Genomic DNA, 17,957 nt, shown 5'->3' with positions numbered 1-17,957 from the left:
GGGAAAGAGAAAGAGAGCACTGAGTGCACGTGGGAGAATGCAGAGGAGTACTAGAAGCGGTCTCTGAAACCGGTGTACTTCAAGTACTTTACTAGTGCACGAACCGCTTTTTGGGTGCCAGTGATGCATGTGGCCACGGTACGAGTACGTTTGACTGAGGGAACGGTCTCGAGTCCAGTTAGATTAAAATTATCCGGACTGAGAGGCGTTGGACGTCGTAGCGAGGAATCTGTAAAAGTCCCAGGCTTTTCGCGTTCATGCGTTGAGAGCCGCATTACTGGCGACGGACCAGATTGAAAAGACACAAGACACAAGCCTAAAATCCAGCATTTTAATGTCCTTTTGATTGAAAGGAAAATCAAAACGCATTCAAACAGCTCAGCGTCTTATACAGTTTCATTCATTGCTTTATCTGCACAAAAGTGAAATGAGAAACCAGCAGTATTTGCCACTACATCCAAACTATCGTACAAAGTATTCCATATTTGTATATTCTTTCACAGCCGCATACGTATTACCCTCGACAAATAAAGTTGCACCGCTGCAGACGCCATAACTGCATGTAATCCACTTAAAAAACAAATCCGGCAGCACAGTGCGGTCTTCCACGACTAAAGAGTCTATGTCTATGTGCTGTCGGTTTCTCAGAGCAAATTTCGCCATTGCCTGGATTGAGCGTTGAAATTTTATTAGAAGTATCTAGAATGAGGTGACATTTACAAGATTTAAAGAATAGTATTGCATTAAAATATCGCTGTTTCCAGATGTTTCATACAAGCAACTGCGTCCAAGGTTATAATAAAGAGGCAATTAACAAATTTTGGCTAATCGCTCTTCTGAATCTTCCTCGCCTAAAAACTCCTCAGTCAAAGCTCCACGCTCTCGACGCTCATAGCACTTTTTATAAAAATTTTGTACAGTTGAGAAAAAACACACTGCGTATAAATCAATTATTTATGTCTTGCCATGATTGCTGAGTACAGGACTAACAATAGCATGCTAAACTTTTACAATAAATTTCTGCCAGTTATGCTAGCAAAATGCCTGTTCAGTGCTGAATTACGACCATAAAACGGGGTCATAGACATTCCCGGCGTATATACCCATATCCTCCTGAGATCTTTTGCACATTGGGATGAACATTGGATTTAATCCTTCTCAAATTTAAATCAGGAGTGTTAACCAGAATACATTCTACCCAGCCATCGGATCACAGTCACGCGGCACCATTTGTAAGTAGCAATTTACACTCTAACTATCAGCCTTAGATAAAATTTACGCTATCTTGTGCGATATAATTCTGCCGTCACAGACAACCAAGTACGCCAACGTAGTATCTTATTTTCGACGGATTTATTGATTAATTCGAGGGGTTTAATGTCCCAAATACCACTGGGACTATGAGAGAAGGGGTGTAGCGAAGGGCTCCGGATTAATTTTAGCCTCACAGGGTTCCTTAAGGTGCACCGCAATCTAAGTACACGAATGCATTTGGCGTTTAGCACTCCCCTATAACCTCCCCCCCGCCCCATATGCGGCTGCTATGGCTGAGAATGGAACCCGCGATCTCGTTCGAGCATGCTGCAATTCAGGTTGCAGCATCAACATACCAACAGGCCACACGATGCTTTATCACCGCATGATCGTACTTTTTCCCTTTCATGAATTTTCCTCCAACTTGTGTGCTTCCTCAGAACTGATTTTCTACGTCATATACTTACCTCGTTAGTTGGGACAAAGGCGTTTTTAGCAAAACGAACAAGAGGCGGCCAGTTTATCCACCTGTACAGGAAAATCCTGCTTTATACACGCAAACTTACAAATATAAAGTCAAAGTAGGTTTTCTCTGTAACGTACTAGTCGTTATGAGGATTGACTGGGAAAGTAATTGTGTTACTGGGCATTTTTTAAGTTTCAAGGAAGATTGACATGAACGAAACGGGTACTTCACACTTAATTATCAGCTCATCACGCTGTGAACAAACTCGCTTTGACAGCTCTTCGCATGACATACACATACAATCAATCACTTCGCATCCTGAAACTTAGAAATCTTGTTTGTCTATTTGGTAATAAGGCAAGGGAGAGCATAAATGTTTCTCTGGAGACCACAGTAATAATGCTTTTTAATATTGTAATTTTATCGAGCAAGTGATGCAATTAATTACATATGTTTTATGAGAAAATGAAGCAACTCGGTCACTTCGATATACTCATAAAGTTACGAAAAATTATGTAAACGATTCATTATTGATGTAAAAATTATTTTGTCATAACGCCGAATTCTTTTTTCGTTCTCTTCTTGCACAACTGGATGTAGAGCTCTGCATTTGGTAACAGTATGGCCGAGTGAATTATTAAGCCGAATGTGATTAAGCGGCACCAAATACTTGACGTAAGCTGGAGTATAAGGTCATGTAGGAATCTTAGGTAGACGTAGACGGACACTTAAGAGACGTTGTCTAAGAGAAGTGCTGGAACCACATAAAACACATTGAACTCCTGTCACGTACATATACTTGGCTAATACTTCACTCCGAGGCCGAACGCATCGTCATATATACAGAATATGCCCCCTTATCATTTTAAGGAGAAATATAAACTCTGCCACGATGCATGCACTCTTTAAGACACTACATCACAAGTGTGAGCATTTTGTTTGTCTTTCGCAAGACGCCATCAGTATATACAGAACAGTCGTAACACATTCGTTTCTTGTTTCTTTTTTTCTTTAACGGCGGTATGTTTTCACAATATAGAACGCTACACTTAAAAGAGTCAGAACTCCCTGGACGACATCGAAGATCACAAAAACACGATGAGCACGCTCAGTGCCGACGCACCTTGGTTTAAGTGGCTCACGAGGCAAAAACTTCAATCCTTTTACGCTGCACCCGTGGCACCACGCGCTACCAGGACGTGTCCGACGTTTAATGTGGACAAAGCGGTGGCCCAGATTCACCACCACCACGCACCTACCGTTCATTCGGTTAGTTTAAAGGCAATGCAGTAGTTTTCACTTGCACAGCAAGCACAAACGTCGTCGTACTAAAGGCAGGGCGACCTCATCGTCTTGATGACGTAGATGTCCGCCGCTGCGTCGGCGGCCGTGTACGCCGGCGGCGGGGACACGTCCGTGCGCCGAGCCCTGGACGAAGAGAGCGTTCCCTGCAGTGCCGCCGGTATGCCACCAGAAGCGGGCATCATGGACATAACCACGTCGATGGGGCGTACCACGGGCGTGCCCGTGGAAGCCACAGCCGTCTCTTGCGATTCTGGACCGTCGACCGCGGGGTCCAGAATCGAATGCCAGGGTCAGCTGTCCGGGCTCTCCAGCTGCATTTCGTCGGCGGGGCGCATGCGCGGTTCCTCCTTGGTTTTGTCCTTGCCCCGACACCACAGCAGGGCGGCCGCGAGTCCGGCGCAGATGACGACGAACCCTGCGCCGGCTCCTAGCGCGACGTAGAAGGTCGGGAAGCGCCGGCAGTGCTCGGGCTTCTCGTCATGTCCCGAGGGACAGTGGACGGTGCCGTCGCACCAGAGCTCAGGCGATATGCACGCGCTGAGCTCTGGACACTCGTAGAGGCAGTTCACGTTTCGCAGCGTGAGCCCCGACGAGGTCTTCAGGAAAGGCCTGGTCACCTCCAGCCACCGCAACCGGAACTGGGCGGCACGAAACGCGACCACCTCGATCACCACGCGGTCTGCCAGGGCGTGGTGCTGTCGCTCGGTAGAGTCATTGTACCACGAAGCCGAGAATATGTCGAAGTCCGTGGACGAGGACAGCGACGTCTCCTCATGGATGCCGCCGGAGCAGACGACAGCCACGGGCTGCATGATGCCGTCTGCGTACACCACGAACCTGAAAAAGCAGAAGGCGACGTTTCACCACGGGGACGTCATACATTCGGCAGGGATGACGGCGCGTTGTGTGGTGGCGTTACATAAGTGCCGTTTAGGCAGGGATAGATGAGCACAAGCGCTAGGTCACAGGTTCGTGTGCCACAATCTGGCTCTCTTAGGACTGATTTCTCAATCTTCCCATGTGGTCTTGCAACCTTTATTTCACTTGAATACGGGGGACTGAAAAGGAAGTTGCTATATTTAAAATGATTTATACCGAAAAAGGAAAGAACTTCGATTTTAGCAATTGCCTGATCCTTTTGTTTTTGTCTTCTGACTGAATGGCTTCTGACGCGAAGTGCAGTATAGATTCTTATCAATTAGATGGAAGACGAAAAAAAAAAAATGGATGCGAGAACTTTATCCTTTCAACTTACGACAAAATGCAAACCAACTTAAAGTTGATTCTTCTCTGCAAGTAGTAGCTTATGCATTTGAATGGTAATATTGCTCGCTGTATTTGCCATAGTGACGGAATTCAGTAAAGATAGAAAGTAGGCCAAAATATTACCTATTACTGGTAATGTATGCATGGTTTCCGCTATTTCCAGCACAGATTTAGAAGGAGCCACTCAATCGAAACAGCACTTGTTACTCATAAATAATTAATAATACAAGCGACTAGCAATGCGAGGATAACAGGGAATATTAAAAATATCAAGCACCATCTATTGACTTGCAGCAAAGCGCCATCCGCCATTTTGTCGAGGGCACGGCAAAACGAAACTCTTCGTTTGACAACGTATTTGCTCACATAGCTGCTACTTTCACGCAGGTGTTGGGATATCTTCCTACTGCTATTCCTTGCTATATGCGAAGCAAGGGGTTCATGGCGGCAGCGGTAACCCGCTAGGCTTGTTTTCTTCAACGATAGGCAAAAGAAATGGCGAATAAAAGAGAGTACGCCTGTGAAACGACGTTTTCCGTATCGTTTCCCCATGTCTGTTTGTCTGCGTGTTTGTTCCCCCGTGACGTGTTCCGCTCAACCCTTGATTTTTCTAATTAATTTTCTCACCACATCAGTTCCGTTTAAATTAGCTATCAATGCCAAATGTTGCTTCTGTACGAATAATTGTTTCGGAATGCGAATGACTGTTTAGCCTATAAAAGTGCGACTATTCTTGATAGATTTTTATGCATGGGCGCTGCTGTTTTATATACAACGCACGTAGATGTATTTAAGTATTTTAAGAAACTTAGAAGGATAAAAAAATAATTTCACAGAAGGATTGAAAAACGCCTCACGGGTTATTGCCGCATACATTTTGCTCTAAATATTTTCCACACAATAAAAATAAAGAAAGCTTCTGAGAACACAGCGCGATGATAACAAAATTTGTATTTTGATTCGCACTGAAAATGAAAAAAGGGAAAGAAAGAAATATGCGGGTTGAAAGCTTAGCAAAAGCATGCAGATAGAGCATTTATTAGTGCCATTTATTGACGGAAAATCTACACAGCTCAGAAGAGTTCATTAAATGCTGGTTTCTACATACAAAAAAGAAAATGGAAGAGGCGTCACGACGGCGGTTCACATCTGCCCACACACGTTCACGGCAATTCATCCACGGCACAAACAAGGACTGCGCGCTCTGTGCTCAGCTTAGCCACCCAGCGGCCCGCCGTGGTGGCGTAGTGGCTTTGGCGTTCTGCTGCTATGCAAGAGGTTGCGGAATCGAATCCCACAACCAAATGGTAGTACGTTGGCATAGCTAACGTACCATTGTATCACCGGACAAAATGCTTGTTTACGCTTTGTGACATTCTTCCGGTGTTCTCATTACATAATTACCACCTCCTATTAGGTTGGTTTCTAGTATAAATATCACACAAATTCTAACAATTTAAAAGCCACACTGTTGTCAAGTGTACAGACACGGCACTGCACCAAGAGGTCTGTGGCAGACACGGCACGAAGAGGTCGGTGCGGTCCCCATATGTAGAGCATATTATCATTCCCTGTCGTTATCTTGCACTACGCCCGTACTGTTAAATAAGTCAAGTAAGCAAAACTTTCACGTCCCGCCAGAGCCCGCTGTCGGCACTCAGGATATCTATTGTGATGTATGGTTTGCCTGCATTCATGTATTGTCGTATTGTTCTTTTTCATTCGTTAAGCATACTTTTTTGAAAAGTTGAATGCAGAGAAAATCATTTATATCTGTGAAATGTGCTCTGCAAAGGGTAAATATCATTTGGTTTCTTTATCCAGTCAATGGCGTTGGATGCGGGTTGAAATTTCTTATTAGAAATGTAAAGACGGGGAATGCGGGAGATGGAAATTCAAGACGATGAGCAAAACGTGAGCAAGGTGAATGCAGGAGCCAACGTTTCGACAAGTGGACTTGTCTTCTTCAAGGCGACATATGCTTTCCTCGCCATAGTATATATATATATATTGTGGCGAGGAAAGCATATGTCGCCTTGAAGAAGACAAGTCCACTTGTCGAAACGTTGGCTCCTGCATTCACCTTGTTCACGTTTTGCTCATCGTCTTATTAGCAATGTGTAATACACAAAAAGTTTGGATTCTCGCTATTTAGTATTGGTAATGGGCGAACGGCACTACCTTAAGGCGATGGCAATAGACTTTGATATAAGAATGCATTCCATTGTTGATTGTATTATGTGGTTTTAATTTCATTACAAGAAGCAATTTACGTCTGAAAAACAATGAGTTACATGCTTGCTTGTTTAATATGTGTTTTCTACGTACGAATGTAAAGTACGGGGATACAAATGCTCCATTGTGTTATTTTATGGTGTAGATATATGTGTACATATGTACAAGTGTGTTATTTATTGACCTATATTTATTTATTGTATAAAGGTGTGTGAATATATATACTGTCCGTCAAAGTGTTACCTGCTTTACTATGTCCGAGAGCAATTCACGCTGCTACTGCTGTTATCGCCCTCTAAGCGGTCAAGCTGATTCCCAAGATTCCTCCTTCCTCCTTCTCATCGAAAAGGAAAAAAAAAATGAAATTAAATTGAATTAATGTACAAAGCTAAATATACAATCACTACAGAAGAACAGACAGCCGAGGCCCAGAGTGACTAAAAATCTTGAGGCATATTTTTCATAGAAGAGATGATAGCCTCAGACATCCTCTGAACTGGGAACACTTGTTCTACAACGTGTTCATTTACACTCTGTGGGACAGCTGCACCGACTTACGGCTTGTAACATGCATTAGGTGACACTAAGATTAGGCCTAGTGCGTAATACTTTCGTCATCAGCGATAATGACAAAAAATAAAACCGATAATATCACTGCTGCCCACTAAAACAGCCAAGCAACACGTTTTGTTTAGGCTCCAAACTCCTACGCGGCTTCTGGCTGCATTGGGAAGCTGTATCTAGCATGATTCTAGCAGATTATGCCGCGACTTGACTGGATGTGTCAACACGCCATCTGTGCACTTGTCAGATAAGGGGTTAACCTTGCTAAGGGTGTGAATTACGAATGCGCAATGTGATGAGTGACAGGTATAAAGACGTGTCGCCGAAAATAGAGTTTTTTTTTTTTGAAGTTAGCGTTCGTCGGTCGTCTCGCTTCTTCTGTCCTTATGTATACCTGCGCTGCAATTCATCAATCGGTATCTAGCAGTTTACTGAAAATAACGTATATAGAAAGATTTCAAAAATAAAGTGACTATAAATACAGATATCTACATTATACTGTCAACGTATTCTTCCAAAGCCTATGTTCATGTTGTCGGATATTAGCCTATTATTGCGAAGAAAATAAAGCTCAGTTTTTTTTTTTTCACTGTATGCCAAATCCTCAGAGCTGTTACATTTGTATGACCTCATGTGCATTAACATATTTCCTCATACTTAGGTTGCATTGGCACATGAGCGTTTCGTCGAACTTTCTAGCTTGATGTTTTTACTCCTTCAACTAGCAATACAGTTATTTTTACTGATAAACAAGCACGCTGCTGAAATCCACGACGTCAAAGGCAGGCGGGTGCGAGGAGGTGGCGTCGTTAGCCGTCTTTCACTTTAGCGCATAATATGGCTGCTCTCGGGGAGAGAGTCCTAGTAATGCAGCCGCACAACTCGCAACGCACGAAACGAAGAGCCCACCTGTTTGCCGAGTCGGGGCATCCGCGGGACCCGTCGCGGCCCTGGAACTTCAGGTAGAGGTACTTGCGAGGCGAGGCCTCGATGAACCACCGGCACCGCAGTGGCAGTTCCTGGTCGGCCACGCTGGCGGGAGCCGTGAACGTCAGCTCGCCCTGCGAGCCGTTCCTCAGCTCCGTGCTGGTGTCGCATGAAGTCGCAGGCCGGAACTCGTACGTCGCCTCGAAGCCGTAGCTGTTGAAATCCTCCAACGAAGTCATGCCGCTTATGGTGAACGTCAGCGTGACGTTGTTGCCCACCGACTCGATGAGAATGGGCTTGCGGGGTTGCGAGGTGACGTTGCAGAAACAGCCGATAGGAGTGTAAGTGTCACCCCAGTGGTCCATGACATGCAAAAGCGAGAGGCGGCTCGAGTGGCGACCGGTAACGCGGCAATTGTACCTCTGCGTTACTTCGTCGTAGTAGTGTTCGCATCCCGATGTCGGTAAGTTCAAGGTAACGAGGTAAAGCCTCAGCTTCTCAGAGGACATGCCGGAGTAGTAGTACGAGCAGGTGACGTTCTCGCGGCCTCCGCGACCATACAGAAAGACGTTTTTCGGCGAGGCCACCATGCCGAATTTGGAGTTGCTGCTCTGAAAGTGCCTATGGCAAGGCCCATGCCGTGGTCCCATGTCCGCGCCCTGTTGCTCGGTGTCCACAAACTCGTACCGAGCTGAGAAGGAGCTTCTGCGAACAGGCAGCTCCACGGTTTTGTAGAAGTTTTGCTGGAGAAGCAGCTCGGGTCCGCTAGACAGGTAGGACTCATCAGGGTGCCTACATGGACGAAGTGGTATGAACTGAGGATATTCTGCAGCTCTCGCGCATATGCGAGGGGAGTTCTTTTCACAGAAGCGGTACGACATTCCGGGAAGGTCCACGGCAGCGCTGGCGTTAGAGGCTTCGCTTGAACTGTTGTTTCCGGGCCTGGAACTTTGCAGAGGCACGTCCAGGACTTCGATGCTAGACACGTCACACTTCTCTTCGCTCGACCAGCGGTGCTTGTCTTCGACGAAGTACGAGAGGAAGTAGACCCAGACGCGATCGGTGGGCGACCTGCCGTGAAAGCGGTACCGGCAAGTAGTGTTGGGCGGGACCGTGTGTGCCGGCGTGTGGACAAGGCCTTGGCGCTCCACCTTGCCGTCGATGTGGAAATCACACCTGCCCTGACCGAGCCTGAATTCCTCCACGTCCACGAAGCGCACCTTCACGTTGAGCTCAAGCCGCGAGCCGTGCAACTGCTGCGCCGTCACGCTGCGGAGCACCACCGTCACTTCCGGTCCACTGGATACCACTTCCGGCAGCACACCAGTGCCACAGAACTCACTCAGCAGCGGGGAATTGTCCGCGCTGGGCCCGTCGTAGATTTTGACAACGTCCCCGAGACAGTCAATGGTGAGCGCCCTCTGGGAGAAGGTCGTCGCGGTACTGCGGCCTGTGTAAATGGAGATCTTGTATTCGTTGTCTTGGTAGAGGACGATCTGCGCTTGCTTCCCAGGTGGAGCCACCATTTGACGAACGGTGAACGTGCAGGTGAAATTTCGCAGGTAGAATCCCGGGAAGTTTGGCGAGCGGATTTTGCACTGCTTGCGGTCGCAATGCTCGAAGATGCGGTCGCAGTACGTCCCTGCAGTCGCGATGCCGACGTCGTAGGGGCTGTCGGATGTGCCGTAGCGCGTCCGGGAGGGCCTCTTAGGGTGAAACCGAAATGTCAGATACAAGCTGAAGCTGAACGCATGCAGGGAGGCGCGGCTGGGCACGGACACGACCAGCGTGACATTGTTGCGGTCCGAGAAGAAGGTTGCGCCACCGCCATTGGTGGCCATGTCGCCGCAGAAGTGGCCGAACTCCGGCTCCCCACCGGAGCCATCGTAGAGAGACGTCAAGTGCGGAGTGGCCGGTTCGCCGCGCACCGCGGACAGGATCTGACTGAAGCCTCGGGTCTGCGGGGTTCGCACGATGGGCGCTGACGTTGCAGGCTCGATGACTTGGAGATGGCCATTGAAGCAGGTCGCCGACTGGTTCCTGCAGGTTTAGTTAAAGAAACAATAGCCAAAAGTTGTCATAACCTAAGCGCTAAAAACGAAGGCTTAACAGCTAATTTGCAAGCGTGACACCTCGCTTCAGAAATCGGCCAAAATACTCATCAGTTGATATAGCGCCGCAATGCCATCCTATTGCATCAATTTCTTGTCTTCGGGGACGCCTTGCATAAACATTTAATAGCGGAAATCATAACGAATTTAAGAACGCGTACTTGTGCGGACTAGGCGTTGTCTATGGAACATTCGAGAACGCGTTCTGAAATTCGTATTATTTTTGTTAGTAAATGTTCGTGCGAGCCGCCCCAGGTCCTGCAAGGAATCTACACCCAAAGCCATTGCAGGAGCTGAGGAGAAGCAATTGTTGCCATAAAACGCATTTATTTACATTTCTCTACAGCGCCGTGTAACAGACAGGCCTAGAGGAAGAGCCCTACGGAACAGATTTAACTATCGCGTCGAATTGTCGTTCATGTATTCGCGCATATTATTGTTGGTTTCAGAGGTCAGGCACGTGAAATCCAGGCAGCCCTGAAGGACAGGGGTAGGATTTACTGGTTGCCAGTTATGAGCGCACGAGAAACGAGGCACACGCATACACACTTCCACGCACACATTATGTATTTCGCACGCTTTAGTGAAGGATCATAAAACAGCAAAAATAACATTAAGATTTTTCATTAAATCTTTAATTGTTAAGAGAACTAGACTACCGTTAGCCTACATGATGGTGCAAAAGGGAGGGCCACACCACAATAATGCTGCTTCATCCAGTCTTCTTGCAATGTCGAGAGGCAACACATTCTTCGCCATACCAGTATTTGTTTGGCGCGAAAGTAGAGCTCAGGTGAGAGAGTGAAGTGCGTGCGTCAGTGCGAGCTATAGGCCGCAGGCAGCCAGACCTTCTCGGCAGACTCCTCGCTCACCTGTCCATCTCGAGTGAGCCCACTTGAAAGTTGAGGAATGTGAGCTCGACGATGTCACCGAACTCTCCGCCGGCCGCGATGAAGTACAGCGTGCAGATGAAGGGCAGGTTCCTCTGAAAGGGCTCCGCGATGCGCAGCGGGTTCTTGGCGCCCACTTCGCCGAACAGGGTGCGGTTGCAGTCTGCGTGCGACGGACGACATGATCACCGCGGAATCCCGCCGTTCAGTCGGGCTCATACAAATAGCCCCTATTCACCCACACACAAAAAAAGTTTACTAGGCTTTGTTCAATAAAAGTGTCACATCGCATCAATAACCAACAGATGTGACACGACAGTAAAAGCTCAGTGATTCGAGTCTCGTTTGTTGTACCGCTTAGACGCTTGCAAAACATGGCGCATAGCGTTTTTAGAGTGTTCTTTAAGGTACTTGTACTGTCTTCACTGATTTTAGTTCGACAGGAACATTTGAGAATTGCTTCCTCGACCTTCTTTCTACGGTAGTAACATCCAGACGTGCCCTGAAAATAAGCATCTAATACTTTCTTTTATTCTTGCCGAAGCTCCTCCTTGCCTTTCTCACTGCTGTCGCAGTGTGTGATCAGAAGGGCAACATTATATTCAATGAGAAAGTGACTGTTCTCGCACATGAGTAGCTATTTTTGCAGGTCAAACATTTCAGCGCGCGTATTTTACTGCTATGTCACCGCTGCACTCCTCTCAGCAGCTGCTAAAGATTTTCATCAACATCACGATCATCATTGCCCCCATGGTCCTGATCATCTTAAGCTTTTTTATTGCTCCCACATGAAGAAAGCCTGCCTTAGTGATTTTTGTTTACCCCTGTCTCTCGTCAGCCGACTTCAACGTATGCCTTCAAGCTTCTATTGTGTAAACACAAAACACATATGCCGTGCTAGACAGCGCTTCCCTTCCTTTGGCACCCATTGCGTTGCCCTATATATCCTATACAAGGTGCCTCACTAACTTTAGCCAAGGTTTTAAAATGGGCCTGAGCAAGTCACAATGTTTCTGTATTCTGCTTAATTGTGTAATTGGCTAAAATTAATTAGCCAATTTAGCAAATAACTTCAGAGCAGAACTTCCACTGAGAAAGTTGTATTGCTTCACGAGGTCATACTAGCGCGAACTAAAGGATACACACAAAGAAAGAGGCACACAGCAACAAGCGCTAACTTCCAACTATCGGCTTTTTTTTATTGGCCGGATATATATACACTGAGGAAAATAAAATATACATGTTTTACTGAAGTACTAAAGCGCCAAACAGACGACACACGAAGAGACACGCGCAAGTGCTCGTCCGTATCTCTTCTTGTGTCGTTTGTTTGGCGCTTTAGTACTTCAGTAACATGCACCAACTAGCCCAGCAAGAAGTTCTGCTGGAATACACGTTTTAGTTTCCGCTGCTATGACTTCACGATGCAAAACCAACTGGTCCAATCTTTAACCCTACTAAGTTGTATGGCGCTCCAGAAAACAGCTAATTCGGCCGTTTTGGGCTTCCTAGTCATTATGCGATGACCTTTTCTGCGTCCTAAACAAGGAACACAAAATATTAGAAAAAGCACGTGACACACCCGCTTGCGCGCCACGATTGCAGGGCTCTCAAACGTGCCAAGCATGAACGAACAGTGCATTTCGAGCCTGCAGTGTGCCGCCGTTTAAAAAGTGACGGTGCCGCGACTTGGAATCGCAATTTAAGCCAGTGATGTGCTCCTCTCGTGGTGCTACGTGATAGCGATAAGCAGACGAGGCGTTAGACTAGGCTAAGTGCACTGTTCGCTCATACGCAGCACGTTTGAGAGCACTGCAATCGCGGCGCGCAAGAGAGCATGTCACGCGCTTTCTACAGTGAAGCGGTTTATGCGGGCCCTATGCCGCCGTTGTCTGACTTCACTAAAACTGTCATCGTCAGCAATGGCCCGAGCGTCGTCATCTTGTCGTCTTCTTCCGCAGCCAGCTCCGTTGCGGCTGGTCATTCCAGCATAGAATTTCACTTCCCTTCTGTCGTCGTAATGGGGGAGGCCGCGTTTAAGGGGGTATGAGCCATTGGTTAAAGGGGTACCCAATAAGCCATTCGTTGTTTTACGTGACGGAAAGATTTAACTGGGAAGCAATTTAATTTTGAAGAATCGCAAGCGACAATGCCGGGTGGATGCTGCTAACCACGCCACCGAGCAATCTCGAGACATCGAACGCAAGCGACAACGGCGGACTGCGGGCATACCGTCAGCGACGTCGTTCTCCATCGCAGCCGAACGTGTGCGTCACCTGATTAAGAAACATATAGACGTCAATCGTCACACCAATCCAACCTATTGTCACCACGATTACTGCGCCCGCATCTACACTGATGGGCCTTGCGCCCAATATGCGTGGCTTTCGATTAGTGGTTCCGCACATTCCACCCAAGCTACAACTATGCGAAGACCACGAGTAGTGTGTACTCCTGAGGAAGAAGCTGCCTACCGCAAAAGCGAAAATGAGGTGAAAGAATGGTGGAACATAACATTTACTATATAGACTGCTTGCGAAGTTTGACTTACGTGGTGTAACACTCGGTGTAAGTGTAACTAACACAGCTTCACTGTTTGGCCATCCTAACGGACTTGAAGGGGCGGTGATGTTTTTTCTCGTATTTCACGGGATTTCATAGGGACGCAAAAAAGAATTATTGACCATGGCGTAGCAAGTTAGAAGCTGCTGAATTAAATGTTTCTTAGAGCACTCTACAACTTTCTCATTCGAAGTCTTGTCCCAGAGCTAATAAATGCGAAATTGGTTTATAGTATTGACTTATTATGCAATTAAATAGAATACGAAAACTACAGTGAGTTGTTCCATACAATGGTCTACATATGCATTTGGTCACATTCTCCTCGTCTACCTCGGTACATTTTTAAACCTTGGCTAGAGTTTGCTGGGTCAGCCTGTATAAGAAGCCGCCGGCTATCCCCGCTACGCTTTACTTGAAATGTGTAACTCCACATTATCTTAAAGGCCATACAATATTTCACTTTGGCTAATTTAAAAATTATGGCGTTTTACGTGCCAAAACCACTTTCTGGTTATCAGGCACGCAGTAGTGGGGGGCTACGGAAATTTGGACCACTTAGGGTTCTTTACCGTGCACCTAAATCTAAGTACACAGGTGTTTTCGCATTTTGCCCCCATCGAAATGCGGCCGCCGTGGCCGGGACTCGATCCCGCGACCTCGTGCTTAGCAGCCCAACACCATAGCCACTAAGCAACCACGGCGGGTACTTTGGCTAATTAGTAGCATGCATAACAAAACAATCTCGCTAATATGACAGGGCTGGTAATTGCCTAATGTTCTTACTAACAGGCTCTAAATATTACTAGTGTTATTCGGAAGGCAGACTTCCGAAACAAGGCAAATAATAAAAATAATAATAATAATAATAATAAGAAGAAGAAGAAGAAGAAGAAGAAGACGAAGAAGTAGAAGAAGAACAAAAACAACAATAACAACAACAATAAAAGTGCCTATGCGGACGACAAGGAAAACTGGGAGTTAGCGGAAATACGAAACCATGGCCCACGAAATTGTCAACACGCCGCAGGAGCAGAGTGATCTCGGAGGTTGTGGCCAAAAGTCGCACTGGCTCTCGATGTTTTGCGTTCGGCGTCAATTTCAGAAAGACGTCATGGCGATGTCTTCAGTTTCGGTAACAAAAGCGTCTTTCTTTGTTTTTTTTTTAGCTTTTCGTGACCCATACACGCATATGCCGAGTTCAAGATATTGCATTGAGGCCGTGCTCTACAGGGTGTCCCACTTAACTTTAGATTTCAATATGAAACTTAACTTAGATTTCTAATATGAAAGGCGAGTCGGAAGTGAATTCAACAGAACGTATACAATTGCACTGGCCTATGGTAACTCTCGCAATCTTTTTGTTTACCCCATAACGCACTAATTAATTATGTTTAATTGCCCAACATTTTAATCATTGGCTGAGCGCCCCAAGTAAGATAGGCTGGTTTGTAGAGCGCCTTCAGAAACCACCAATCGAGTTGTTTCCTGTGCGACACGCCTCACGCATTCCTATCTTTCGGGTTGAAAAGGAAGCCTGCAAACTATGAAAAAAAAAAAACACGTGACAGAGCGCTCGCACAGAGGTATCGTGCTGCACTGAAGCGTGCTATCCGTGAACAAGGTCGGCTGCATCGTGACTGGCGACGAGGAAGTGGCAGGGCGTTCTTTATCTCCTCTGCAGCGCTCGGCTAGCGGCATGCATTTGCGTCGTCATCCGACGGGAGCCCCCCCCTCGGCCTTCCTACAACCATCATGGCGCTCTGCCACTTCCCCGTCGCAAGTCACGACGAAGCCGACCATGCCCACCGAACGCGCGCTTGAGAGCAGCCTGGCTTTTTTCATAGTTTGCAGGCTTTCTTTGCAACCCAGAAAAAAGGACTATACGTCAGACGTATCGTACAGAAACGAACTCGATCGGTAGTTTCTGAAGGTGCTCTACAAGCCAGCTTATCATACTTGGAGTGCTCAGCCAATAAATAAAAAGTTGGGTAATTAAACTTAATTACTGATTTATGCGGAAAACACAAATTGTCCGAGTTACTGTATGCTATGGCGAATAATATGCGTTCGGTTCAATTCGCTTCCGTGGCGCCTTTCAATTGTAAAGTCTTGGCTCAAGTTATGTGGCACACCCTGTATATCAGCATAATCTAAAACTGCGCTCTTTACGTGGGCCAAGCTTTCGCTGCAGTCGACCTTGAATCCCGCCTTACTGGAGCAACCGAGCGGTTCGTCCGAGCCGTCTCCACAGTCATCGGAGCCGTCGCAGAACCGGGACAGCGCCACGCAGCGCCCGCTGTCGCACGTCAGCTCGGACAGGCGGCACGGCACGAACGTCGGCGGCCCGTCGGTCGTCGTCTTCGCGGTCACCTCGGCATCCCACGCTGCAGGCGGCGTCGACATTGCCAAGCATTTCCCGACGAACGTCGCTAGGATCGCCGCCAGCGCCCAGGACACCGTGACGGTGTGCCGCCAGCCGGTAGAAACGAGCCATCCCATTCCTTAGGCTGCGGCGGCGACTTTGCTTCCGATTCGTCTTTCGATTGGGCACCTTTGTTGACTCGGCTGTCTTGGTTTCCGCGACAGAACGAACCGGTCACCTGGCAGCACAAAATGCCGGGTTCACCTAGAAAGAGAAGGAAAGAAAGACGATTCGCAGAGCAGAGGATAAGCAAGGTTGCCTGCGTGTAGGAAGTTACAACAGAAAGAATTGTATTTTGGAAATAAAAGATTCAAGGATGGAAAGAATGTCACAGAGAAAAAAAATTGCAAGAAAGACAATAGAATGGTTTGTTACATACATCTATAATACATATATCATCATTAAACTATCGTTAAATGATCATCCATTTCATAAGGAAAGTCCTGAGCATTCGTTTTTCCCTTTAATGACGCGTGAATGGAATAAGCTGGACCCTAGTATTAGAAACAACCCAACTTTGTCTACCTTTTTAACATTAGCCGAAAATGAATTGCATCCTTCCCAACGATGACGTACCCGTGTCACTATCTTTTTCTGTGCCATTTTATTTTATTTCATTATATTGTGTGCATAATCGCAGTTTACTTAACGACACCTGAAACGTATTTTACAGATTACTGCCTCTTGTGTGTGTATACGTGGCTTTTATAACCTGTATTACTTGCCATTACTGAGTACCATAGTTTATTTATCCAAATTGTTTGCCTTTTTTCCTGTTGTAATTATTACTTACCATCTATTTGAAAGCCGATCTCATTACCCCTTGTTACTCTTAAATTTGCTGCCATGTATTATTGCGTAATAGAAACCTACCATGTTGTTCACCTTTGCACATTGTCTGCCCTTTTGATTGCCTTTTGTTTTTCGTAACATTATTAAAATGTATTAGGTTACTTTTCTGCCTACTATATTGTATCTCTTTGCTAATTGGCTATGTATTGAGTGTAATCTTAATATTGTGTTAAATGATATTGTTACCTTGTAGGATAAGATGTAAATACCCCTCCTGTTTTGATCCCTGATGGGATCGACTGTAGAAATAAATAAATAAAGACATAAATAAGTATATATATATATATATATATATAACAAGAAAGCACGCCCATGAATGCGTAGACACATGTAGTACCAGGGTTAATCCGCGTTCGAGTCTTTATTAATTGCCGGTCGCCTCCTCTTCAGTGCTCATTACCTGCAGCGCCACACAATAGATGAGCGAATACCCCCTGTACTATATATATATATATATATATATATATATAGATAGATATATATATATATATATATATATATATATATATATATATATATATATGTATATGTGTATATTACAGCACCTCAAGCAAAAAAAAAAAAAGCAGCATAAGAGAGCGTGGCATGGTTACTTATGGCTGGCGGACTGTCACGGGCATTCACCGGATCAACGCAATGTAAACCTGTCCCACACTATACCGCAGACTATTGTGCTTGCAATCAGCGGTGCAGAGTTCAAGTATCACAGACAGCTAAGCTGGAGTTTCGATGAAGCTTATTGGCCACAATCATTAACATGTAGCTTCACATCGGAGCCAATTAGATTTTTGTGTTCAATTATGTGTCAAATGCATTAATAATCTCAACGAATGACCGCTGTACGGTATTGAATGTAATTTGTAGCATATTAGAGAGATATCTCTGCACTCTCTTGAATAGAAATTTATATTTCTCGGGGCTGCGTCGGTTACATCGCGTAGAGCAGACAAAAACAATGCAGTAGCTTAAAGCTTGTGTGGAGCTGTTACACCGTAAACACTTGTTCTTGAAAAGTCCCACTCACGATAAATTGATGAAAATTTGCGGTTGCACATAACACGGGGTGATCTTTTTTAATGTTTCCTAGAATTTTTAAAAATCAC

At 46.0% G+C, this 17,957-nt stretch overlaps 1 protein-coding gene across 1 annotated transcript in view; it reads right to left on the bottom strand.

Moving 5' to 3' along the window:
- Nucleotides 1–317: 317 nt before the first annotated feature.
- The window catches only part of LOC140219909 (uncharacterized), a 205,890-nt gene continuing 188,250 nt past the window's right edge, over nucleotides 318–17,957 (bottom strand). The window contains exons 2-5 of the mRNA XM_072290072.1: nucleotides 15,794–16,206; nucleotides 11,001–11,181; nucleotides 8,000–10,057; nucleotides 318–3,862 (exon numbers count right to left, since the gene is read on the bottom strand). Of these exons, the coding sequence (XP_072146173.1) occupies nucleotides 3,316–3,862; nucleotides 8,000–10,057; nucleotides 11,001–11,181; nucleotides 15,794–16,079 (3,072 nt within the window). The 5' untranslated portion in view covers nucleotides 16,080–16,206 and the 3' untranslated portion in view covers nucleotides 318–3,315. The remainder of the gene's footprint in view (nucleotides 3,863–7,999; nucleotides 10,058–11,000; nucleotides 11,182–15,793; nucleotides 16,207–17,957) is intronic.

Source organism: Dermacentor andersoni, chromosome 8 (genome assembly GCF_023375885.2).
Source record: "Dermacentor andersoni chromosome 8, qqDerAnde1_hic_scaffold, whole genome shotgun sequence".
Lineage (NCBI taxonomy): Eukaryota > Metazoa > Arthropoda > Arachnida > Ixodida > Ixodidae > Dermacentor > Dermacentor andersoni.
This window is presented reverse-complemented; position numbering and strand designations above follow the sequence as displayed.